The 26,693-nt window shown below is 39.5% G+C and overlaps 1 protein-coding gene and 1 long non-coding RNA gene across 4 annotated transcripts in view; one reads left to right on the top strand and one right to left on the bottom strand.

Annotated features, from left to right (window-relative positions):
• Positions 1 to 26,693, bottom strand: part of KCNH7 (potassium voltage-gated channel subfamily H member 7) — a 320,233-nt gene that overhangs the window by 81,268 nt on the left and 212,272 nt on the right. For 2 of the 3 annotated variants that reach the window (XM_039495388.1, XM_039495390.1), the window contains 2 exons: positions 24,176 to 24,604; positions 14,547 to 14,761 (listed from right to left, as the gene is read on the bottom strand). In XM_039495388.1, coding sequence (XP_039351322.1) covers positions 14,547 to 14,761; positions 24,176 to 24,604 — 644 coding nt within the window. Of the gene's footprint in view, positions 1 to 14,546; positions 14,762 to 17,770; positions 17,795 to 18,316; positions 18,338 to 24,175; positions 24,605 to 26,693 lie in introns of all 3 variants that reach the window. The other variant, XM_039495387.1, reaches the window with a different exon arrangement.
• On the top strand, positions 4,522 to 17,632 carry LOC120374938. The gene is made up of 4 exons (XR_005586353.1): positions 4,522 to 4,653; positions 12,788 to 12,927; positions 16,135 to 16,286; positions 17,531 to 17,632. It is a non-coding gene; the product is annotated as an uncharacterized LOC120374938 (long non-coding RNA).

Raw genomic sequence — 26,693 nt, 5'->3', positions numbered from 1 at the left:
TTGCACAGTACTAGTGATACTGGCCTGGATCCATAAAGGGATCTAGCTATATAGAATCACTGAAATCCACTAAACCTGAGTGAGGTGCCCAGGCTCCCTATACAATGAATGAGGAGAGGAGAGATAGGTGCTTAAGAATGAGATCTACAAAAGACACTTCTTTGCCTATTTAATAGCAGATGCTGATTAAAGGAGTATGTCCTAAGTGGGAGATAGGCTTTATAACCAACTACTAGCTAATCTGAGAATTGATCTCCCCAGCTCTAGGCTGAGTCACTGTGGCAGGAAAATGGCATGTGCACCTGTTCTGAGGATAATTAGGACATCAGTCTCCAGGGCCACCAAACTATAAAAATGAAATGTTGCAATTCTTAATTTTTAAACTGGGATGTTCAATGCAGGTGTTTTTGTTTGGTTGGGTTTTTACTTATTTTTTCTGATTTGTTTTGAAATTTGACATAAAATGTAGGTTTCAGAGGAACCACCCCCCCACAGCCTAGCTGCTCCCTGCTGTGGCAGAGTGAACTGCATTCCCAGGGCTTGGGCTGCAGTGTGCTCCAGCACCCCCTGGGGATCCCTTATCCCTGCCCCCACTGCACCTCAGGAGGCAGGATAAGAGATCCCTGGGAGGCTGTGGGGAAGCTTTGGGGCTGGCTCCCCCTCACAGTGCACGCTGCCCGGGGAACCTCTGCACATGCAGCCCCAGGGGGGCCAGGGGAGAAGAGGTGGCCCAGAGAACAGAGAGGGGACCAAGCAACTGCCCTGGGTGTTGGGGGTCATCGCTCCACCAGCCATGCTGAGCTGAGAGCTCTGCTACTCCCACTCCCTACAGGGTAGCTGCTTAGTCCCCACTCTGCATTTGCAGGGGCACCCAGGCAGCGTGCACCAAAATCTGTCTGTGCTTTTGTGACCAGGAAGCAGCAATCTTTGCAAAAAGCTTCTTTTGATCAGTTTCCATTGAAAACCTTGCAGGCTCTCTGAGAGTGTGCTTGCAGACTGGTTATCAGCAGACAATGGGTTACTGCAGATCTGAGCTTTGCAAACAGAGGTGTGGCTTCCATTTGCAATAGACTGCACCATAGGCTGTCAGCATTGAGAGATCTAAAGAAAGTTGCCCCAAGGAACTCCGGGATACATCGGGAAGACTTCTGGGACCCGAGTGAAGCTGGGGACGCATGCACACAGGAAAGCAATAGGGCTCAGATCCTAAGTCCCACCTTAACTTGCACTTGGACGGACCCTGCAGGGTCCTGGGACCTTAGGTTCAAGCCCCAGGTTAACACAATTGGTGTGTGGATACAAGGGAGGTTAGACTTGAGCCCAGACTCAAACCTGAGCTTACATTGCTGTGTAGACATACCCAGAGTCATTTTCACACTCACTTTCTCTCTGTCCCAATGACTATTTAAGTATTTATCTACAATGGAACTGCTTCCAGAGGAGAGACTAAGAGACCCTCCTGAATATCCCATATCTTCGGGCATGCATACACTAAAAACTTAAGGTGACCTATATTGGATCAACTTACAGCTTTCACAGTAATTACAGTTGTGGTTCATGTCTGCCTTCGGTCAGTAGTGTGTAATATGGGAAGCTGAGAGCCTTGCTCTCAGCTCCACTCACTTCTCCCTGCTCCACAGTCTCCCTGCTGGCTTCTCCACAATGTTCCCTGCTCCTCACTGGGACCCTGGTGCCTTCATTCTCAGCTCCAGGCTTGCCACTGGGAGTGGGGCAGCCACCCGGAATCTCACTTTCCCACTTCCCACAAGGAGCAGGGCAGCTGCACAGACTGTCACCTCCCTGCTCTCCACTGGGAGCAGAGCAGCCACATGGAATCTCTCCCAGTGGGGAGCAGGGAGCCGGGAACCTCGGTGCAGCCAGGCTCCCAGTGGGGAGCCCAGGCAGCAGGTAGCAGCCTGGCTGGGGGGACTTTCTTGTCAATTTCACAGCTCCAGGCTGACAGCCAACAGCTGATGTAAGTAATTCAGTGTTTACATGGACACTGCGTCACCCTGATTGCACTGACATAAGCCTCTTGTGGAAGTGGAGTTATTATGTCGGTGTAGTAAGGCACTTACATTGGTGGGAGCAAGGCTGTAGCGTGTACACTGACATAGTTCGGTGGACATAAGGCACAGGGTAGTGTAGACCAGGTCTTAGTGGTTAGCGTACACTCCTGAAAGGTGGGAGATGTGTGTTAAAATCCTTTTTCCCCGTCAGACAGAGGGGGGAACTGACCCTGGATCTCCCACATCCTGAATGAACGCTCTAACCACTGGACCAGAAGTTCCAAGCGCGGTGTGTCCTTCTCTGATGGGATTTCATGTGGGTCGTTTTAGGCATATTCAGAACCCAGACTGGGCCTTTCAGGTGTGATATGTGTGGGAACACCTATCTCTGCCTGGTTGGAGAATCCCACTGCAGCTTAGGTAGGCTACGAGATGCCTAGAGTGAGGCATTGTGTGTGTCACTAACAGCAGAAATTTAGGAGCCTAGGGGACTTTTACAGTTAAAATTTAGGTACGAAGGGATTTCATGTGCCTAGAAGGTTAAGTTAGGGGTTTTGAGGATCTCAGTGGCACCTAAATGTTGGACTTAGATGCCTAAAGTGCTTAAGTATCTTTTGTGAATCTGGAGCCCTGTGTTTTGTTTTGAAGTGAGAAGATCAGTTCTCATATCCCCAACATTTTCACTGGAGCAGTAAATCATCTAATTTCTTCAAAGCAAACTGCAATACAGTTCATGGGCTTGCTCCAGATCCCACTGAAGTGAGTAGACCCATTCTGTGTTTCTTCCTATATTAAAACTGAGAAATGGGTGATTCTCTGTGGGAGGTGATACAGTATTATCAATAGCACAAACTGCATTCAAGATCTACATCATAGAATAGATCACTGATTATGCACTCAAGTAGATCAGACAGTATGCAGCTCGGGACAGTTACAGTGAGGAGGTTGTTCATTCCCTTAAGATACTGATTGATTGGTGACAATTACATTTCACAGAAGACACTAGATACTCCCTACTAACGCAGCAGGGGGCTGGGAAATCCCCTGATTGGAAAGGCTGGATCTGGGGGAAAGGCATTGGCAAATTAAGGATGGACATGTAGATTCAGTTCCTATGCTTTAAAGCAGCTGGGCTCTCTGATTGCTGCATTTCCACTGTATGTTGTTATCTCATCATACAATATTGCAGCAGTTCCGATCCCTTTTAGGATTCATCCATCACAAAGAGGATGGACTAGAAGGAAGGAGGAGGCTTTGAAATATCATTTCTGTGGGTCTGTGATTACCAGGTTTATGAGGGTTGAATCAAGTGTTGTTTTTACACCAGAAGGAATGACCTTTTTTTTACTTTATTCTATGCCAAAAAATTGAAGAGAAAAATCCTAATTTTTCTTAAATCCATTAAAAACAATGTGCTTGATTCTTTACTACATTGCACCTCCTGTAGCCATATCGTTTAAGGCCAGAAGGGACCACTAGACCATCCAGTCTGAACTTCTGTACAGCACAGGTCACCATCACTACCCAGCACCTGCACACTAACCTAACAACCAAAATGAGGGCAAAGTATTACAACATACAGTAGTAGCCACCGGGGCAGTGATTTATCCCTGTGCAAAGTGACTGCATCATTGAGATTTGGTTGCAATTTTGCACAGGTGTGAATGATTACACAAGGTACACAGTGGTGGAAAATCAAGCCCATTGATTTTCATTAGTTTTATCATCACTGTGGGGTTCCCTCTCCCGTACACAGCTGTTTTTCCACATGCTCATCATACAAATTACATTTTTAAATGATCATATTACATGCACTTATACTATTTATACAATTAGGACAATGTATAGTAATTATGAAACTACACAGTTAAAAAGATGGAATTATATTGCATTGTTACTTACTAAAAATTAATATGTAATAAAAACAAAACTTTCTGTATGAGCAATACTAATTCAACATTTAGATCAGGATAGCAACCTATGAAACTAAGAAAATTCACAGTTTAAGGGGGAAATGAATAAACAACATGTTCAATACAGTAACCAGATAAATGCCACACTACAAGCATTATTAGTGTGACATGTAATTGGAAGACATATCATAAGGTATGTTCCCCCTTAATTTAGAACTTCCTAGCTTTTGTCAGCCTGTGTTCCAAAACTAACAGCCTTGAAATGTAGTTTGTGTGTAAGAGTTATTGTATAGTGTTGTAAACAATGCAATGTGTCAGCTGAATCAGAGTGCTGAAAATATACAGCTCAATAATTTGGTTTATTTTTAGTTCTTATATTGCCCCTGTCTGTCCTAGATGCTGCTAACCAGTCTTCTTTTAGCCTGCAAACCTGAAGGTTAATTTGAAGTCATGATCAGCTAATAGTTATTTTTATATCAACAGCTGTGACTGGCCTTGGGGGCTATTGTTACTTATTTCTTGATCTTCTGGGACTGACAGAACAGAGTCTGGCCAAGATTATAAAAGCATGTAGTGAATATATAGGATCTACCAGTGCATGTCAGGGAACGTCTGAACTTTGAGAGCTTGCTTTTCAAACTGTGGGTGTTCAGTGTTTCTGGAAATCAGACCCAAGTGTCCAGTTGTCCAGGAAAACAGAATACACATTTCCTCATCTCCTTCATTGAAAGGTAATGGTGAAATTGTTTGGAAAAGTGTTATTTAAAAGTTATAAACCCAGAAGATTTTTGCCTTATTGCAAGGTGACTATTGTGATGAAACATCATACACTTCAAATTCCTACAGGCCCCAATTCAGCAAGGTACTTAAGCACATGCCTTACTTGAACACGTGGGTAGTTCCATTGACTTGAGTGGGATTGGCAATCTCTGAATTTTGCTGATTTGGTGCCATACGTTCTATTTATGAAAAAAAGAAACATGACTAAAGGATTACTGGCTTGTATGTTCATTGTTTGGTTAGTTTGTTTTGTTACCAAGCCTAGGCTGTGGATATTCAGAAATTACCTCTTCCTTTTTTTTCAATGGACGATAGATACAGGTTACTACAGTCTCCATACAGCTCTGACTCTGTTCACAGTAGAATTAACAGCTTGCTTTTGGCTTCAGAGTCAGACATTAGTGTGAATTGGATGCCTATGAGGAGTTTACAATAAAACAAGATAGGGAAAAGATTAAGTTGCTTACTGTTGTACCTCCGTGGGCTGTAATTTTAGAACTGGAAGCCCTTTTTTGTATTCATTAAAAACGTTAAAGGACAGATGTCAGATTTTTGCATTGCTGCTTTCTTTAATAAAATCAACTTTTTGTGCCTATGGGAAGGCTTGTCTCGTTCTGGTAATCAGTGTCAAGACCCCATCTGAACCTGTCAGTGCAAAAAAAATGTGTAGAAATGGGACTGTTCTCCTGAACAGCTCGTCAGAAACAATAATAATAAAAAAAAAATTGAGTCTGTCCTAAAGAAGATAGTCTCCCTTAGCACCCCTGGAATTATAATTTAGAAGATAAGAAACTGCTGTAAGGGAGTTTACCAAAACTCTAATTCGAGTGATAGATGTGTACAATGGAACATGACAGCTCCAATTTTTTAAGGAAGGGCAATCTGACAAAATTGCTGAGATGTCTATTTGTCCCAGGAAGATTCAGATTGTTATACAGTGAGGGGAATCCAGAGGAAAATATGGTCAGAACATATATAGCTCCAAATGTGCCTTATGCATGGAGTCTTTTCTTGGCAGCTGAACGTGCCAGAAAAGATCACAGTGTGGGAGTCCAATGAGATTCCCAGCATCTGCTCATTTAGATCTGGATTCTGGCACCCTTCCTCATGTTGAAAAGCATTCCACTCTGACCCAGACTGTGATACTCTTACTCATCTTTGGCAGTACCTTACTCAGTAGATACTCCTGTTAAGTTCAATGGAATGTCGCATGAAGGGAGGTGCTTCACAATGGGAGTTAGTTTGTCACAACTTGCCCCAATCTGAATAGATCTATTTATTCTGATGGGGCTAGTCAAGCAGTAAGATGCTACTCAACCCGAGGAAGAGTGATGGAATCTAGCCCTTACTGTCTTCCTTTAAAATTCAAGAAACATTGGAAAATACATAAGAAGGAACAATTCAGCACTGGCATGGCAACAGTCTAAGTGACGTCATTGGTTTTTTCCATGGTTCTGTGAGAAAGACACCCTTTGCAGTGACATAATGATAATCTGAGGAGGGTGAGATCTCCTTTCACCTTTCCATTTTAGGATACAAAAGAGTAGAAATGAATGGAGAAGCACCATTACCAGTGAGGAAATGAACTGATTTGCTCTTACATTGTCTGGTTTTCTCTGCTCAAGACATACTCTCCAGTGTATCATCTATAGAAAGCCTTCAGAATACATGTTATAACAACACTGTTTGTACATATAAAATAAGAACATTCTACTATTAAGTTCTCTGTTGCTTTTTTCCTTCTTTTTGCTTCTTTAATTTAATGTGTTTTTTCCCTTTCAGTGTTTTTAACAGCCTTGGATTTTCCTCATACTTTTTAAATTCATTAACAAAATCTCCCTTTTTTATTTTTCTCCAAGCAAGTCCCTTTTCCCTGTCTTAATTGAAAATCTCATCTCCCCCATGCTCACTGTTCACTGAAGGGGAGATGAAACCTAGGAATCCGAGTTGGAGGTATATATTAAACTGGGATGGTGTATCTAAGTGGGGTCCCGCAGAAGTCAGTCCTAGGTCCAGTACTAGTCAATATTTTCATTAATGACTTGGATAATGGAGTGTAGAATATGCTTATAAATTTGCAGATGACACCAAGCTGGGAGGGTTTACAAGCACTTTGGAGAACAGGATTAGAATTCAAAACACCCTTGACAAATTAGAGAATTGATCTGAAATCAACAAGATGGAATTCAATAAAGACAAAAGTAAAGTACTACACTTAGAAAGGAAACATCAAATGCAAAACTACAAAATGGGGAGACTTGGATATGGTAGTTACAGTGGATCACAAGTTGAATATGAGCCAACAATGTGATGCAGTTGCAAAAAAGGCTACAATCATTCCAAAGTGTATTAACAGGAGTGTCATATAAAATACGGGAGGTAATTGTCTCAACTCGGCACTGATGAAGCCTCAGCTCGAGTAAGGTGTCAAATTCTGGGTGCCACTTTTAGGAAAGAGATGGACAAATTGTATAGAGTCCAAAAGAGAGCAACAAAAATATATATGGTTTAGAAAACCTGACTGATGAGGAAAGGTTGAAAAAATTGGGCATGTTTAGTCCTGAGACAAGAAGACCGATGGTGAACCTGATAACTGTCTTCAGATATGTTGAGGGCTACTATAAAGAGGACTGTTATCGATTGTTCTCCATGTCTACTGAAGGTAGGACAAGAAGTAATGGGCTTAATCTGTAGCAAGGAAGATTTAGGTTAGTTAACGGGAAAAACTTTCTAACTATAAGGTAGTTACGTTCTAGAATAGGCTTCCAAGGGAAGTTGTGGAATCCTCATCATTGGAGGTTTTTAAGAAGAGGTTGTACAGACACCTTTCTTGGATGGTCCTACCTCAGCAGATGGGGCAGGACTTGATGACTTCTCAAAGTCTCTTTCAGTCCTACATTTCTATGAGTCTATGATGCTACGATCTGTGCCCAAGTCTACAGTTACTTGCATGGGTTCTTTCTCTGGTTTGTAAGGCCGATGGTTTGGGAGCAAATTTCTAGGACAAACTGTGGTCTGGCGGATTTCCTGGCAGCACAGCTTCTGCAGGAAACATGTTACTAGAAGCCACAAGGAACCAGAGGAGTAGTGAAGGCAATCAAAACCGTAGAAGCTACTTGGATTTAGGGGGCTGTACTGTGGATTTAAGGACTTCTACTCTCCCTGACTTTTCCACAGTGAATGCAAGACCCATGTTCCCTCTCAGTAGAGGACTGAGAAGGAAACTCTTATAACTGAAAGCCTTTTCCAGGATATCTGCACTGATGTCCCATTTTCTTCCATGAACATTTCAAGGTTCACATGCTCACTTTCAAAAAAACCCCTTTGCTATTCAACCACTATTGACATCTCTGCCATTATCTCTCCCTTCAACACCTATTGTCCTTCCAAGATTCTCTCCTGAAACCTCCTTTTGTCTTTTTTTGCCACTCCCCATATTATAGCACTAAGAACATGCTAGTACCTCTAGATCCTAGGCTTTCCTCCGTCAACAAATTCCAAAGTGCACCTGTTCTATGTAATAGTATAACTACAATGATCATTCACCCCTTAATGCTTGTTCACTGTCTTATACTTGTTCATATCTTCAGACTGTCTGTAAACGCTTCACGGCAAGAATTATGTTGTGTTCCATATTTTATCAGTTGTAAGATACTGTTTGTACTTATTTTCCTCCTCTCCCCAATTTTGCATTTCACTTAAATTAGTATTTCTTTTCAGCTGTAATCACTGCTGTTATTTCAGGGATTCTTCCTCCCCCACCTTTTCCTCAGCCAAACTGCTACTTGCTCTTATTTGCTTGCTAACCTTCTTTTATCCTTTACTTCCCCTCTGGCCTTTAAAAATGATAATATTTCCCATCATCACTTCCATTAATTTCCTTTCTCTCTGTCTCACCATCTTTGTACCATCCCCCTTCTCTTTTTCATTCCTTGAATGTCCTATCCAGCTTCAGAATGTGATAGAAGCGAAGCAAATATTTTCCTTCCTTCCCCTAGATACTTTCTGAAAAAGGAACCCATTCTGCCATCTTTCTTATTCTGCCACTACTAGGTCCACTATTAATGATGCATCACAGAGATCCCAAATTCCACAGAATGAGACTCTCATGCTTTCTGACAACTCAATGCAGTGCATGAGCTGACAGCCCTCCATGGCATTGAGTTATGGAGATAGCTGCCATCATGGTGGAGATGCCAGACCACAGCAGTGGGAAGTGGCTTTTTTTCAATAAAGCCAAGGAATGGAAAACAAGGGAAGAGAGATGTGACTCTTGGGGATGGAAAAAAGAAGTTGAATGGTCAGGGTATGTTGTGTGTGGGGAACGAAGGAGAGGAATTATTTGATGCACTCCAGTCCAGAACAAAATATTGGAGCACTGCTTCAGTCTGACCATGACATTGACTTATCATTATCCCCTGTATCATTACTCTCATATCCTGTTGGTTAATCTCTGCATTGGGTTTTCAAACCTGCTATAAAAACTTCTTTGCTGTCTTAGAAAGCTAGAAACATGGTGAGCTTCCTAGAGTACAAATGGCCTCGGGCCAGATTTCAAAAGTATTTAGGCACCTATAGATGCAGATAGGGACCCAGTGGGATTTCAAAAGCACCTATGTGTCTAACTCCCATTGGAGTTAGGTGCTTCTGAAAATCCCAAATTCACTTTTGAAAATTTTACCTCTAGTCAAATTCACAAAAAACTGACATTTGTCAGTGTTTTTCCCCATGAATAGCTGTGTTGTTGATGCACAGGAAATAAAATGTAACTTATTCCTGGATAATCTAAATTTGTCTGTAAAAGGCAGACAGATCTAGTTTATTTGCAGGGTTCTCCGCTGGTTTAAATAGGCATACTATTATTGACTTCAATGGAACTATATCTATTTACACCAGATGAGGATTTGGCCCTGTATCCACGTATGTAGTTTAGGAATAAAGGAAAAGGCTGGGAAGTGAAGGTAATAAGGCAGGAAGGAATATATTTCTGCTACTAGATTTTTCTCTCATTACAGTAAATGGTATATTTCCATTGTGGTTCTGTATTAGTCTTTTAGAAAGACACAAAGTTAATAGAGACGTAAGATTATGTCAAATTAAATTGGAAGTGTTCCATGAAGCATTTTTCACAGAGCATTTCAAATTTAATTTTAAATTTAGTGAGAATTAATGTTCTCAGCAGGTCAAGCCGATCTGAGACATTTCCGTTGGAGCTTTCATAATATCTAAATTGTTTGGGGAATAAATGTAGATTTTTAAAAAAAATCTGCCCATAACATAGACCCATTAGCAGATAGGAATTGTGCATTTTGGCACTAATTTAGCCCATCAGAGTTTAGAAAAAGACAATTGAGCTTGAGTTATGCTTGCATAACTTATAAAACCTAGGGTTTTTTTAATGAAACTTGACTTTTTGCTATATTAGATGTAAAAAGATTTCTCTGTAAAACTAATTTGAATAATTTAAAATATATGAAAATGGATCCAGAAGAGATTAAATCTTTCACGACTGACCAATGAAGAAAGTGCAATGGTTGAAGGCACAAGTTAACTATCTAAAGGGAACTATAGGAAAGATAAGAATCCAATTACATTTAAGGCACCAATTAATTTTAAGATAGAACTAATACAACTTGTATCTCTATTTCTCCAGTAGGATGGACAATATGTTATTTTATATTTCTGTCAAGGGGCAGAGGCGTATGGAACCTGTCTGGCATGGCAGCAGTAGAAAAAGGCAGTAAGAATAAATCAGATCTATGGAAAGTTGAAGGCTATATTACATTAGATCCTCCTTATGCCATTAATACTTCCATGCAGGCTTATAAACAGTTCTTCTCATCTTCAGCAATCTGCCATTGGCCAAGTAGCACATTGTGGACTTAGCCTGGTTGGTCTCTAGGCACTGGGCAATATAAATAATAATAGTAGCTGTTATTATTGATGTCAATAGAAAGACTTCCATTGCCTTCCGTAGCCATTGGGCCAGGCCTTAAATAATTTCCCTAAATCTAGTAGGGTCAGATTTTCAAAGGTATTTGGGTGCCTACAGATGCAGGTCTAGGTGCATTTGAAAATCCCACCAGGCACCTATCTACATCTTAGATACCTAAGTGCCTTTGAAAATCTGGCCCTTAGACATTAGTCTTGCCTATTAGTCAGTGGTGTAAGTGCAGAGCTACACAGTCTCAAGGGGAACTCCATGACACATTGTGCATGTAGGAAGCTCAATGCCACTGGCACTCCATCAATAGGCATCAGTCACATGGACATTGCTGCACCCCTTAAGCGAATGTGCTGGGAGAACCCTTCCAGCTAGCCAGCTTTCCTGGCACGCAGAGAGCATTCCTTGTACTCACAAGAAAGCAAGGACTGCAGCTCTGGCCAGGCACTGCATGAGGACCAGAGGGAGGGAGGCTTACTTAGGATTATCTCTAAAAGGTTCTTGAGATTGATTAACTGGGCTAAAGTCACAACTGATTTCTATTTCATGTTGCCCCTTTGACTGTTGTTGAATGTACCAAGTATATTCAGGTCAAACGTGCCTGCTGAATACATGAGGTATGCCCTGTTTCATTGATCTCACAGCAAGTGCAATGGACTTCTCACAATGAAGTGGTTACTTTTAATACATATTAAAAGGAAGGAAAAGAATTTTCTTTTAAGCCAAAACCAACCGTTACCTCTACTGCAAATATGAGGTGAAGTGTCTGGTCATGTTTTCACTTGGACTGAGTGGTTTTGTGAAGAAATGATGTATGACCTATAAATTGTGTTAATACTTACTGATTAACTGGAAATTTGATTGGAATATAGATAAACTGGAAAGCCTTCAAATAACATTGAATGGCATTCTGTCAGGGCAAATGTGCAGTAGAATTTGAAGAAAACTTTTCTTCATGGATAGTTATGCCATAGATTGTGCAATATGTTATGGTGGCATGTTAGCTCTTTAAAATCCTCTTGGATTTACTTAGGACACAGTATATAAACGGGGGGGGGGGAAGGGTTTCTAAGTATCTGCAGATTTCACTTGTCCTTCTCAGTGTTTGCTATAGAAAATGCCTTGAAAGCTGCAAACATGAGGGTTATCAAACTGAAAAATCCTACTTAACTTTCTAAGACAACTGGCAAATTTTAAGGGCCACTGCTGTATGAAATGTCAGGATAGGTTAGAATTAAGAAGACCATTTTATGCCTGTGCAGAATGGGTAGAGATTCTATATGAGACAGGACTATCCCTAATAACATAGAGCTCCAAAGGCACTGAGAGATACATTACAGACACAAAAGGGGGCTGTGCTGCCTTCAAAGATGACGTGACTATGGCAGCCCGGGCATATGGATTCACAAGGCATTCCCACATTAGACTCCACTAGTGGTCCTCCTATGGAGCCTCTGAGAGAATCTAAACTGCCATCCTCCAATTGAACTGTCCGGTCCCCCAGAGAATGGCGGTGTAACTGGGGCAGAATCTTCTTAGGTGCAGCAACTCCCATTGGCAAAGATCAGTGCAACTTGTACCTTTGAATCAGCAGAGGCTGAATCTGATCTCTTTTGGTAGACTATAAACATTAAAGCTTGAAATCTAATGGATCATTATGTTTTGTGAGACTTCACATTTTTCTTGGTTTTATACTCCACTCATGTTCCTTATGACTGTAACCCTGTATAAAGGAGAATAACCTCATTGGGTCACTGGAGATATGACTGCCAGTCTTTTCATGCAAGAGGTTGATTGTTCCTCCAAACAAATAGAATAATTTATTATACCCTATAAAATTCAAAAGTATTCTGGTGGTATATTTTCAAAGTGGTGCATGCCAGCTGTATCTGTGTGTCTCCTTTTATGGTCAGACCCCACAAAATTTTTTGATAATACTTTTCTAAAAATCAGTGCAACTCAGTGGCCCTAGAATATAAAAAGGAGGCCAAGAAAAAATGTTAATTTTCAATGGTTGGAACTCTGGGTAATTGAAGTGGATAGGGTATAAAACAAGAATGAATCAGGACTTCGACCCTAAGCTAAAATTGAACTCAACTCGATTTTTATGTGTTCTCACACCACTGCACTTGCTGTTTTAGCTGGAACTGGAATTATGAGTCACTGAAATGCTAAAAGAAAGGCCGTTCTAGCAGTTTTCCTGTCCATCTGATGGCAGCAAGCACAGAGAAACTCACAAGAAAGCAAAGTCTTGTGATATTTACAGATTGAAGCAGCTCTGGTAAGCTTTAAATAAACACCCAAACTTTTGCATGCTGATCCATATTGACCTTTCGGGCCCCTAGAATTTCATCTATCACTGGTTTCTTAACTCCTGGGGCTCTATCCTTCAATCCAGCCAGTAACCAGTATAACAGCTGACGTTCTTGTGGCCATTAACTAGCACTGTCCAGCTAAAAGTAGGCTGATTTCCTAAGTGTGCAATGAAAATTCACTGGTGTTCCCATTAACTGCTTCTGATGTCTTAAAAAATGAAAACTTATTCCATTTATCTGTATTCTACTCTGTTCATCAGTCTAGCAAAAGAGCAATGCATCCTATAGTGACAAACTGGATATAGATCATATTGAATAATGGATGAAGACCTTTCCAGCCTCTGTAGTCTCTGTATTTGGACTCTTCAGTGTCTTCCTGTGTTCAATAAATTATTAAGTTCAGATAACTCCACAACAACCATTTACAGCACAATCTTATACGTCAGATACTTTCACAGAACAGACAATACTTAACGAGAGTCTTTTCTTGCACTATACTTTCCTAAATACACAAAGTGTGAATTTTGTGTATATATTCTCTCTCCCCCACCTTTACTTTACTGTGTATTTTATACATACACACCCAGACCCACCCACACTATTAGCATGCAGATCAGTTTGCTAGGGACAAATTGTGACCAGCGCCTGTGCTCAGGCACAGGAGTCAGGGACAAAAGAAACTCTCACACTAACAATTCCTGTACTTCCTGATTGTACGGAACACAGGGACTGCTTGTTCCTGATCTCCTACTCCTTTCCCCAGATAATGGGCCAATCCCCAATCTGCACAGAAAGAGCATGTACACCAAAGGACCAATCATATTTATCCTGTTCTGGTGAGATGGTGTCCACTCCAGGCAAAATCTCTCCAGTCCCACTCCTGAGATTGTGCTCCACCCCTCCACATACAAAAGGCTATGGTATAAAAGCCATTAATGTTTATGCTACAATTTTCTAGACTTTCAGTCTACTGTACACATTCCTGTTAGAGTATGGTTCATCCTACACCAGCCAGATTTGCTTTGGGTACATATTTCAGCAGATTAAAACAAATGTCCTTCAAAATGGGCCAGATTTTCAGAGTGCTCAACTTGGCTTAAATTACACATCACATCCCCACTGCTGGCAGAAGTTATCACAGGCTTACACAGATGCTAACAAAGAGAAGGTACCAAAATAAGTCACATATTGATTGAGCAGGCACTGTCAGGAATCACTGATGTAGAGTCACGGTGGACACTGGGCTGCAATAAAGTAAATGCCCAAACACTATAAATAACAGACTACATCCCATCATCATTGAATAGCAAAAGTTTTTAAGTATTTACACCACTTTGGAATATAATAGGGCATTTTAGGAGAAGCTTAGCAATATCAACAAAACGACGCCTTTTACACCTGGCACGGATAATAATTGAACTAGAAAGCACAAACCTCAATAATTTAAAATGTTTTGGAAACATCCAAATCATTCACGATGAACAAGGTTTCAGAATAAACAATGTGAAAAATGAATTTAATAGAATTAAAACATAGACTAGGAATTCAGAGAAAAAAAAGTATTGGATTGTAAACCAGATCCTACCTGGGTAACCTTCTCTGTTACATTGTGCGTTCGATCTTTCACCTTAGGTGCAATAATTGTTTTCTCCGAAGAAGGAGGCGATGAAGACTTTTTGTCATTTTTGATATCTGAAAAGTTCAGAGTGAGCTGTGGAATTTTGTTGATGGTGCTATATTTGTTGAGGTTCGAATCCGATGTGGATCCCAATAGACTGGACTTGATATGATTGAAAGGTCCTAAAAATTGGAAAGCATACTTAATATTTGACAAATGGAGAGAACTAAAGACGTTGTCCATGATTTTTAACTGATGAACCACAGAAATATGTACCTAAAATAGTTAATCTAGAATTTGTTTATAATAAAAAAGTCTGTATAAAAAGAGGACTTTTACTGGCCAATAAGGGACAAATTTGCTCTTGAATGTGCATACCTAATTCCCTTTGTCCACAGCCTACAGTACTGTACATGAAGTCAATGGATAAACATGTCAATGGATGCTGTGTACATATGTCCCTAAAAATTCTGAACCAGTCACACTATAGATTGGAAAAAATAATGTCCTTACTTTACATATAAAAATTAAAGAAGGGCACAGGAACTGATTTTGTACAGGAATAGCTGTTCTGCCTGGGTGCTCAAGAGCTTTAGTCTTCAGCCTTGTGACTCACTGAATGGCCAAGTCACAAGATTATTTTGCTATTGCTGGTTAAACACACCTGTGTTGCTTATGTCTGTAAAATCATGAATTATAAAAGCTGAGCATATTTTGGTAAATTGACTAATATTATTTGAATATTTGCCCTTTCTTCAAATCCTGCTGATTAAATCATTTCAGGTATTTTAGATAACAATCAATTAACTGAGTGCAGATATGGTTTAAAATTATTTGACATCCATCTGCAAAATAATTACAGTGGAGATGGAGAAACGATAGTAATTTTAAATGCAAAATGTTGAAGTGATTTTACTAAAAACAAGTATTTATCTACCTCATTAAGGTATTTTATAACCTGTGTCTCTCATTCCCTTGGTTTAATTAATCAGCTATGACATCTAGGTCCCTTAGCATGATGCATCTATTGTGATACCCTGGTACTTAATGCCTGCTGTGTCTTTATTTGCACATAGATTCTAAATCTCTTTTTTTCATTCATGTGACCAGGACTATAATAGAGAGAAAATGGTACCAAACAGTTTTCAATCAGTAATCTCATTCTCATGTTGTTTATTGAAGTCTATTCCATAGAGGACCAATTTACTATTACTGCATTCTCGACAGACTGTGCTCTACTTATGTAATTTGTCTTATGGTCATTTAGCCAATGTTATAATCTGATCCGCTTTGGTAGTGCTCCAGTCTGAGATGGCAATGGTCCAGTGTATAGCGATTTTAAATAAAATTAGATTCATAACTGGTTCTAACGAATATTTTTAAATATATACAGTGAGTTAAATTCATCCATGATACGACTCTACTAGAGCAAATAGAAATATACCTGGGATGGATTTGATCCAATAAACCATATGTAAAACTATTAAAATAATTTTAGAACTGTTCTTTGAATTGAAGTATTCAGTAACATCTGGTCTACATTTTGTTTTTTTAGGCACCCAACAATGGACAAAACCCCGAGATCTTTATTGAATTTTTACTCAGACATTATTTAGACAAAGCTCCTATTGACTTCAACTGAATAAGGGGTTTAGGATTTGACTCATGTGAATATTATGGAATGTTCCTGAAAAACCTCTTATACTGGTACGCTGATTTTCAAGAAGTATTGTTACAGTTGTCATTCTCAACAGATTATTTGGAGAAATAGGACTTCCTATCATATTCCATATATGTTTCAGAGTCTTGTGTTATTTTAATAAGATTCATGATAGTTGTTCAATAACAGTGACAACTCAGCTGCTTCATGAAATGGATGTCCATTAAAGCTCTTTCCAATACTGCACAGAGGCATTTGAATCTATATAGCTGAACATTACTCTACGCTCATCTTATAAAATTGGTCTGGAAGCCAAAAAATGTGCTTGATACAGAGTAATCTTTTTAAAGAGGGGAATGGGACTGGAGAACTGTAAGGAAGTTTAGAGATCCAATTAATTACCCCTCTCTGAGAAATAGCTCTATTTGTTTGACTAGCTCTTTGACTAGTGATTCACTAGAGATTTGCTGATACAGACTAACCCGGCTACCACTCTGAAACTAGAGATTTAGTGATTCCCTTTCTATAGTATTAGTATTACAGCACACTAGACTAGAACCTTGCTTTTTATCCTTTGGCTTCAAAAAAGTTATTCCAAGGTTTAAAATGTCTTATTGACAATGAGTTAATAACGTTACTTCATTAAAGGACATTAGTGGGTTAATCCCAAATGTCTGGTTTGCAATGACTGAAAATTACTCCCAACTGTGAGATGCTCTGTATTCATTTCCTAGTAGACAGATGTCTGTACCAGGGAGAGGAAAAAACAAAAGAAAAAAAACAAAATACCACCACAACTGACACTAATTGGCCCCTTGTTGACAGTTTCAGCAGAGGCGCCAGGGATTGAATAAACATGGAGAATGAAATATCCCTCCCTTTGCCCCAAAAGAAATCCCTCTAGATCAGATGTGAGGCACGTTGGTGGGGCAGTGTTGCACTGCCACTGCTTGTGCTGTACCTGTTCTGTAGATTAATTGAGGACTTCCCTCTCCTGTGATGTTAATCCATAATCTTTCACCAGCAATAAATTCACTTACAAAACTTGTTTTACAGAAAAAAGACATTGCACTATATTTAAAACTCTGCTGACATACACAAGAAGCAAATGTAGTGACTTCATAGTCCACTGGTGATGAATTGCTTACAGAATTTAGCTCATGCACTACATGCAGTTTAGTAAGGAGACATTTTACCAGGTACACACACTTTTGCAGCATGCATGAAATCATGAACCAAACAGTTCCCAAATTTAGCTACAGCTATTGTAGTTTTCTGTTTTCTCTTGCAGAATTCAGTTTTCTGATGCATTGTGCAAGAAGTATTTTCCAGAAGCAGAAGAAGGAGCTATGGAATTAAATCCAAATGGCATATAAAAGGCACAGCCCCAGCCACCTTTTCCTGTCATTGTTCTGGTGAATAGAAATTATTTCTGAATACTAGTGTACATGATTAAGAGTTATTTCAATGTGATATTGGCAATGAAGTTCATGCATGCCCATTGAATACTACAGTAAGCTTGAAACCATACCCCCTGCCATCCAGGAGCGTGAAACTAGTTTTAAGGAGACAAAAGAGGAATAAATGAAGAGACTGCCACATGGGTCCTGATTATTATTTAATGTTCTTTACTTGTAAGATGGTAACTGAAATACAACAAAATGCCTCCTAACTATTGATTGTTCATTAAGGATCCAATTCTACACTCATTTCATAAACAAAATTCCCAGTGGCTTCAATAACACTTTTGCCTGTATAAGGACTACAGCGCTGAATTAGGTAAATCTTTCTCTCTCTCTCTCTTTTGTTAACAAACATTTAAGAAGAACAAGCATAATTATTATTTAACCATTCCTTCACTTCTTCCAAGGAGTGGTAGCTAATGTAGTGGCTATAATTGGGGGATTCATTATGTCTCCAACAAACTAAAACAAAGATCATTTCAGTAATGCACCTGGCCCTACAGAGGTCAGCATGGGAATGTTGCATTTGTACATTTCATACAGCAGGCAAGTTAACATGCCAAGGAGTGTGGCAGCTGAAGAACTGGGTGGTACCTTTTATACTCATACATTACCTTTGACATTGCGACCATTGTCTGGTTTTCAGCATAATAAGAATAAAGAAGAGAAGAGAAAAGAAGAAAACTAAAATCTACATCAGAGAATGCACAATATACTGGTTAATATATATATCTGACTGGAATTACTATATTTTCCATCAATTTGACTTCCAGTTAAGATCAAACCATTTTGATAATTGATTATGTTCAACAACTTTTTAAACTTATGTGGTAGATCCTTCACTGTTGTAAACTATCATAACTCCATAATGGACCTATGACAATTTACAGCAGTGAAAAATCTCCACCATATGTCTTACCTCAGTAGCAAAATTCCAATACATTTCCCCCTCAATATGCTGATTTTGAGATTGATCCTCCAACACTGCACTTTGAAGAAGAAAGCTATCCTTCCATGAAGTGGCAAAATGGTCAATTTTAATTAAATAAGCACCATAAGGCCAGATTTGCAAAGGTTTGCAAAGGTTGATTTAGGCATCTACAGATGCAGCTAGACACATAGGGTGGGATTCACACAGGGGACATAGGCATCCAACTGCCTCTTTTGGCTCTTAAATCCAACATTTAGGCACCACCAGCATTCACAAAATCCCTGCTCAGCGGCTGCCTAACCCTGCAGGTGCCTAAAATCTCTAGACACCCACGTTTCCTCCATTAAAGTTCCCGAGGCACCTACATTTTGGCAGCTGGACAGGCTAACAGCTGCCTCAGTCCTGACAGCACCAAATGTCTATGCATCTCATTCATGCCTAAGCCCCAGCAGGATTCACAAATTGCCTCTTGGGCCCGATACAGTAGGTATGCCGCAGGCATGCCTAAATCCACATAAAACAGTCAGAGGTGGTGGTTGTGCTTGTGCTTCTCTTCTTCCCTGCCCCCACCCTCACCCGCCCCTTTATAACTTCTAGCCCACTGGTTAGGACATTCACGTGGGATGTGAGAGATTCAGGTTCCAGTGCCCCCTGCTCCAATGAATATTTAATTACACCTCTACCCTGATATAACACGACCCAATATAACACGAATTCGGGTATAACATGATAAAGCAGTGCTCCGGGGGGGGGGGGGGGTGGGCTGCGCACTCCGGTGGATCAAAGCAAGTTCGATATAACATGGTTTCACCTATAATGTGGTAAGATTTTTTGGTTCCCGAGGACAGCGTTATATTGGGGTTGAGGTGTATTTATACACATTGGAACAGCTTCAACAGGAGAGAGACCTACATTATAGCCCAATGGTTAGGGAATGCTCCTGAAAGTTGGGAAACTCAAATCCAAGTTCTTGCTCCAAATCAGGCAGAAGGGGAATTGAACTTGGGTTTCCCATGTCCTGGGTGATTGCTCTAACCACTGGGCTTTGTGCAAGAGGGCAATAGCTCCTCCTCCTCCTCTTTTCTTGAGAAAGGGCTGATCTGGCTTAGATGCCCAACTCCAGGAGAGGGTCCAAGACTTTGAATCTCAAATGGAGACATGGGCCTCCCTCTGGCCCACACTTAGGCACTTAAGTAACTTTGAGTGGTGGGGTTTAGACCACATCCCCCTTCTCAGCATTTCCTTGTGGCTAGTTTGGGCAGTTCCCTGATCAACATTTTGGGCTTTTGTGAATCCTATTATTAGGCACCTCATTCTCCCCTTGCATTGTACAGGAGCTTGACACCTTCCTCAGGGGTGCGGAGTGTTGTAGCACCTAAGTACCCCTTGTGAATCCCAACTTAACTCCCATTGATTTCAATGGGAGTTTGTCAGCTAGGTGGTTCTGAAAATCCCACTAGGAGCCTAGGCTCCTAACTCAGCCTTGTGCATTACTGTTGTTCTTGTGATTTTCTAGATACTAAAAGCTACCTGTTCAGCATCACAATGCCTAAATCCTGTCATAGATCTGGGTCTAGGTGCCCATGTACATCTTTAGGTGCCTACAAATATTTTGTAAAATGTGCCGATAGGCCCTAATCCAAGTCCATTAAAGTGAATGGAAATATTTCTACTGACTTCCTTGGGCTTTGGATCAGCTCAACGGGGGTGGGAAACTGCCATGCCAGGCACCTGGAAAGGAGCTGGCTCCGCACAACCTGCTTTTGTCCCCGGGATATAGATGGCACACCCGGCTCCTAGTGGGCTGTTAGGAACTGGGATGATTTAGGGAGCACAAAGGCAGTATACATCTCTCCTTAGCTATGCCAAACAGGGTTGTGGCATACCCAAGGACTAGGCCCATTTTTCTTTCTGTTTCATGCCTCATTAACAGTAATTCAGATTCTGCAGGCTTAAGTAGGATCTCAGCGACACCTATTCAAAATCTCTTTAGCCTTTGGTACATTGCACAGGTGTTATGGAGGGCATAATCTGAAGCCACTAAGGTTGCCCAGGTGTAGATGAAGGCCTAAACTGCCTCCAGAAGTTATAATACTGGTGCTGGTGTTTGAAGTGTAAAAAACCCATCTTGCATTTGGAGCATAGGGTAGGTAGATAATAAAGCCTCCCCCTGGCTTTTTACTTTCATACTTTCAAACAGAGTAAATTTGATATGGAAACCAATGAAACACACACAACTGAATCTGGAAAGCCACCCTGCCATTTTTACTGAGTCACACTTTTCAGCACAGAACTGCACTTTAAAACAAGCTGACAACTGCAGCTTCAATATTTTTGACATACATATTGATAGGTAGCTGGACCACATGAAATAACTGGTGTTCTCAATGACCCTTGCCTTCTATGGTAACCCAGCTGAATTAATGCAGTTACCAGCAAACTAAATTACCTTATTCTGGTTCTGTTAGAATCTTAAACAGGCTCCATTAATATTTTTTCAGATTGACGAAATGTAAAAATGTTTTAAATCTGAAGGCTACATTTCAATTTCAATCATGACTTCTGCATAAAATCCCTAATTATTACGGATCTAGAAACACATAGAATAGTGAAAAGAAATGTATTGGCCTATGCTACGTGCCTCCCTTGGGCCAGATGTTTTGCTTGATTAGGACCACTGAATTTGTCCTTGTATGATTGCAATGACCTTATTTAGGATTTTATATGCTCCAGCTATAGTACCTGCCTTCTAAAACATCTGTATTGAGTGCCGTGAAAAAAAAATTGTTGGATCAAATCCTGCTTGCCTTATTTGTGCGAATAAGATGAGTAGGATTTTGACTCATGGGCTAAAAATTTAATAAATCCTTACAGCATAAGTTGCTACTTTCTAATAAGTTTCCCAACAGATGGCACCAGGGATGGTTGCTATTGCTACTACAATCTTGAGACTCATCCTGCTGTTGGAACTGTTCTATAGCATATTTAACATCCACCTGTACTGTATAAAGATACAGGGCCTGATTCTCTACGGCCTTATGTAACCCACTGGTGAGTGTGTGTTACAGGTCCCACTCTGTACCAATTTACAAAAGATATGAGTTGTTATAGCCCCTTCCTACAGAGGCTCTTTAACTCAAGCTGTAGCAAATAATGTATTTATCTCTGGCGGTCCTGGTGTGTTGGCCAAGAGGGCAGCTGTTGCACTTGTGCCTTATATCATCATTTACATCTTTGCCAAGTGCAATCAGAATGATGGTAACAATAATACATAACTCTTCTATAGCACTTTTCATTAGTAGATCTTATAGTCCTTCATAAAAGAGGTCAGTTTTATATCAGTTTTGCACTTGGCCTGGATATAAATATGCAAGACAATGGAGAATTAGGCTCATGGTTTGCAGCTCTGATCACGTACAACATCCATAGCACATATATATATATATATATATATATATATATATATATATATATATATATATATATATATAGTATAATGTCTCATGTAGGTTACTAAGATTTCTTTTGCTTTGTATTTTAAACGTGTAAAGTAGTTATTCTGTGAAATCTAGCTCCTCCACAGAATGTCAAGGACTAATTTGTATCAATATTTTTGCAAGAACTTTTTATCATTCATAACTAAAGAAAATGTATCATTACACTTAATTTAACATATTTACACCATATTATTAATACCAGCTGAGCATTATTTTTATCAGCCAAAGCTCTGAAAATAGAAAGTAACAACCAAAATGTTTTTTGGGGTCCAAACTTATGGGGAAATTAAGATCCAGATTGAAATTTCCATAATGGGTCAAACCAAAATGAAAATTTATAATTTTGAGTTGTTTGGCTCCAGTTTCTGAACTGATCTTTGTGCCTCGGCTCGCACTGTAACCTGAAACCCAGGTCATAGAGAAACTCTGGGAGTGTAATACAAGCCTGGAGTGGCCAGTGCTAGTTTTTAGAATCCTTGCAGGCTCCCACCTTCTGCACTCAAAATGCCAGAGTGGGGAATCAGCCTTGACATAACCCAGGCTTTGTGGATGGCAGCGTTGTGTCTATGCTTTTCTAGGTGCCTAAAAGTTAGGTGTTGCAATGCACAGTGTCACACAGCCTTAGAGCCTTTGTGGATCTGGGCCTTATGTTCTAATTCCACAGCTGATGTTTATGTATAAATAGCTGTGGATTCATGGCAAGTGCTGTTTGACTTTATTTAATGCAGGAGGAGTAATTAGAAGGAATAATGTCAACATTTTGTTAATCTTATTGTTAACCCCAGTGCATGGTTCAGAGGTTTGATTTCTCAGGAGGTTCACAGAAGCAGAGTTTCCTTCCTGCAGAACTGCTAGGATTCACAGAAGAGGAAGAAAAAAGAGCCAGAGAAGCTTGAGATTGCAGAGGTTTGGGGTTAAGGAAAAGGAGACTAGTTGGAAGTCTTTAAAATTGAAAATGTCTTTTCATGATAAGTTTTATGCACCTGCACACAACATTGTCCAGGATATTCACAACTTCCTGGGCTGAGTGTGTAAAAGTTTCCACATAAATTAGTAGCTGGAATTGAAAACTCCATACTCCAATGCATAAGAATGTCAGTGTTATTGAAAACTTTATGCATGGGTCTTAGTGTTTTCAATGCAAACACATTTTCTATTTTCCCTAACTCCCAGGGCCCCCAAACTTCTGATTTTCCAATATCTTCTGGCTCCAGGTCTCCCAAGCTTCCTCTCTCCTGGAACTGAAAACCATAGAGCCCATTCCCCAGACTTCTTAGAGTGATTAGGAGTGACTAGCTCGGGAGAACAGGAGGAAAGGCCCATGGAAAATTCTTCTGGTTGAAAGAGAACATGTATAGTATAAAAAGTTAAAGGTCCTGATTCATTTCTCATTTACTCCAGGTTTACACTGGCGTAACTCCATAGATTTCAATGGAGTTATTGCTGACTTGTACTAGTGTCAGTTAACCCCTGCCACCAACACTGGACTATTATGACAATGAGAATACTGTAAAAGCAGCAAAGAGTCTTGTGGCACCTTATAGACTAACAGACGTTTTGGAGCATGAGCTTTCATGGGTGAATACCCACTTCGTCGGATGCATGTCATGAGACTACTATACATGTGTCAAGGGTTGTAAGAAAAATTGCATAATATAATACTGCATTATCTGAGAAATAGCATTTCATATAATTAAAGGCCATATTGTAATGCATGTGACCAAAAGGGGCAGAATTAAGGTTACACATGCAATTTTAACTTAGTCATTTCCTGGCTTGTAAATGTTTACAGCAGTTTTGCAACCACTGACTCTGATTTTGCCATACTTCCATTAAGAACTAAAATATAAGCTACCACCCCAGGAGAAAGGTACTAACTCACCATGCATACGGGTGAGAAGACTGAACCCTTACTGTTTTCTTAGTATCATTTTTAATGACATTTGTAAAATCTCTTATGTTTTAAGAAATAGTGATAACTTAAAAACAATGCAACAATCCCTCTTCAGATATATCACAGAATATTTATTAATTTTCAACCCTACCTTCACTTGCGTGACGATCCCTAAAAACATTTTTGGGATGGACGTTAAATCCTTCTATATCATGTACTGAAGATGCTCTCCTTATAGTACAAATGCTTTCCTTTGATCTGGAATGAGTTAGTGGTGTACTTGTCTGCAGCGTGTCTGGGTAAAGTTGGTCCCATTGCCGTTTAGGTGAAGAATGGTCAAGAGGTCCTGATATATTAACCAAAGGAGAACATTTTCTGGGCTGTATCAGTGCTTTTGTGTCATCCACTTCAGAAGGGCTACAGCTTTCTTTTGTGGGGGATTTAAAGCGCTTCATAGCCACTGAGTCATCACTGTGCTTAGATGAATCTACTACAACTGCATCAGGGTCTTCCTGTGGTAAGGACTGCTTTCTGTATGTTAAGAGTCTCAGTCCAGGTAACTTGAATCCAAAAAGTTTGCCTAGATATAAATTAAATAAGAAAGATTAATTACTAAAATTAGTTACTTGTGATAAAATCTTTGTTCTTTCACAATGCCAGAACAGTGTATAGAAAGACCAGTCATAAGTAATCTGTTAACACAAATCTCATAGTGTGTACTGTTTAGCAACAGAATGCACAACTAAGAAATATTATATACAAGTAATATTGCTTTAGTTATCTTTAGTCAGGTTTATGCCTCAGTTGAACACAAGCTTTTGGGCTCAGTACAAGGGTAGTATACAATAGCCTGTGTTTTACAAGGGGTCAGACTAGATTTACCTAATGGTTCCTTTTGGCTTTAAAAATCTATACATTCATGAAAGTCATGATATAACATGTAATTGTCACATTACTAGGCAACCATGTCCTTAAATACATATTTATGTTTTTTTATTGTCAGATAAATTTCCTACACTTAAAAATGTACCTTTGCCATTTCACTGAAATCCATTTATTTACTCTATAACTTAAATTGGAAACTTACACATCCTAATTTTCCAAACAGGAAAACTAAAGTTGAGTTTCAATTTTACCATGATCCCAGTCCATCACAAACATATTTCATGTTTGTACATTTAAATTGTGTATTTCTTCTCTAGACTTTTACAGATAGAAAGGAAAAGAGCCAAATTTTACCCTTGGTTACACCCATTCAACATAAATACCTTCAGTTCATTTGCACAGATGTACATAACTAAGCATGACATATTGCAACTCAAGGTGGGCTATATGATGATGAATGGATGATGATGCACCACAATAAGAAATACAAGTAGCAGTGGAAGTACACAAAATGGAGTAATTAAAGAAAATGTGGGCAAGGAGTGGGGATGAGAATTGCAAAAAAACCCCAAACAAACAACAGCAAATCCTTCAAGTATAATGTAACCCAACTAACAAATGGAAGCTCTAATGCCTTTGACATACAGAGAATACAGTAACAAATTACCATAAAAGCTAGTTGAATAATGTAAAAACCATCATCAAATAATTAAAGTGATGAAAAATGCCACATTTCATTGAACAAGCATTGTGATTAATATTTATCTACATTTCTCTCTGAGGATTTTATACTGCCACCCATCACCGTAGTATTTGAGCACCTCCTCAATTAAATCAATAGCAATAGTGCAGTTCCTAGTGGATGTCATGGAATCTCTGATACTTCTCCCTTTTGTGGGTAAAAACTCCATTTGGGTTAGGGATTGGTTTTTGGTTGTTTTCAGTCTGTTCTGATTAGCAGTGTTTGTTGATAGTTAATTTTTATTAATCTATAGCACTGAGATTAATCTGCTCATGCTTTGACTCATCGAAAGACAGAATACTGCAATGTTTTGATATAGTATGTCTTTCAGGGAAGCATATGCACAGTAGCTAATGCATAGCAAATGATAGCACAGCTTAGCCTATTTAATTTTGAAAACTAAAGTACTATACAGTCAGTATTTAACTTCTGTTTTTTAATACAAAATAAATGTATGTGAGATTTACCTACGGTACTCCATGGGAAACCTCCATTCATATCCAGTGTACTGTACACACAAAAATTTCCATTACATAAATCAAGAGAAAAATGTGATGTGGACAGCTGCTGGAGATGCCAATTTTCAATCTGTGTAATTAGGATTCAATAACAGTACATCTTGGGAGCTGTTTTGAAAGCTTTCTTATATATTTTCCCTAACAAATTATGAATACTTGATTAAATTGCCCACAGTTAAATATTAGTGAAGTACATAAAATCATTTTTATATGGTTTTTAATGCACATGAAATTGAGTTACAAAGCAGTTTATAAATCACTTTTGCAGGCTTATTACATTGAAGGTCAAACAATTACTATAATACTTTTTTCATCAATTACATTGTACTCCTTTAAAATACCATTCATAAGATTTCCTTGCATTAGATATTGTTAAAAGCTTTTTGCTGGCGTGCTCTATTTTAGTCATATTCATGGTGGTGCAGATGGTCTTTTCTGCTTCACTAGGTTAATATGACCATGTTAGACTGCATTACCGATTTAGCTGTCTAACTGTAGTTCAGCTGGAAAGAATACACAGTGAG

Source organism: Mauremys reevesii, linkage group 11, assembly GCF_016161935.1.
Source record: "Mauremys reevesii isolate NIE-2019 linkage group 11, ASM1616193v1, whole genome shotgun sequence".
Classification (NCBI taxonomy): domain Eukaryota; kingdom Metazoa; phylum Chordata; order Testudines; family Geoemydidae; genus Mauremys; species Mauremys reevesii.
This window is presented reverse-complemented; position numbering and strand designations above follow the sequence as displayed.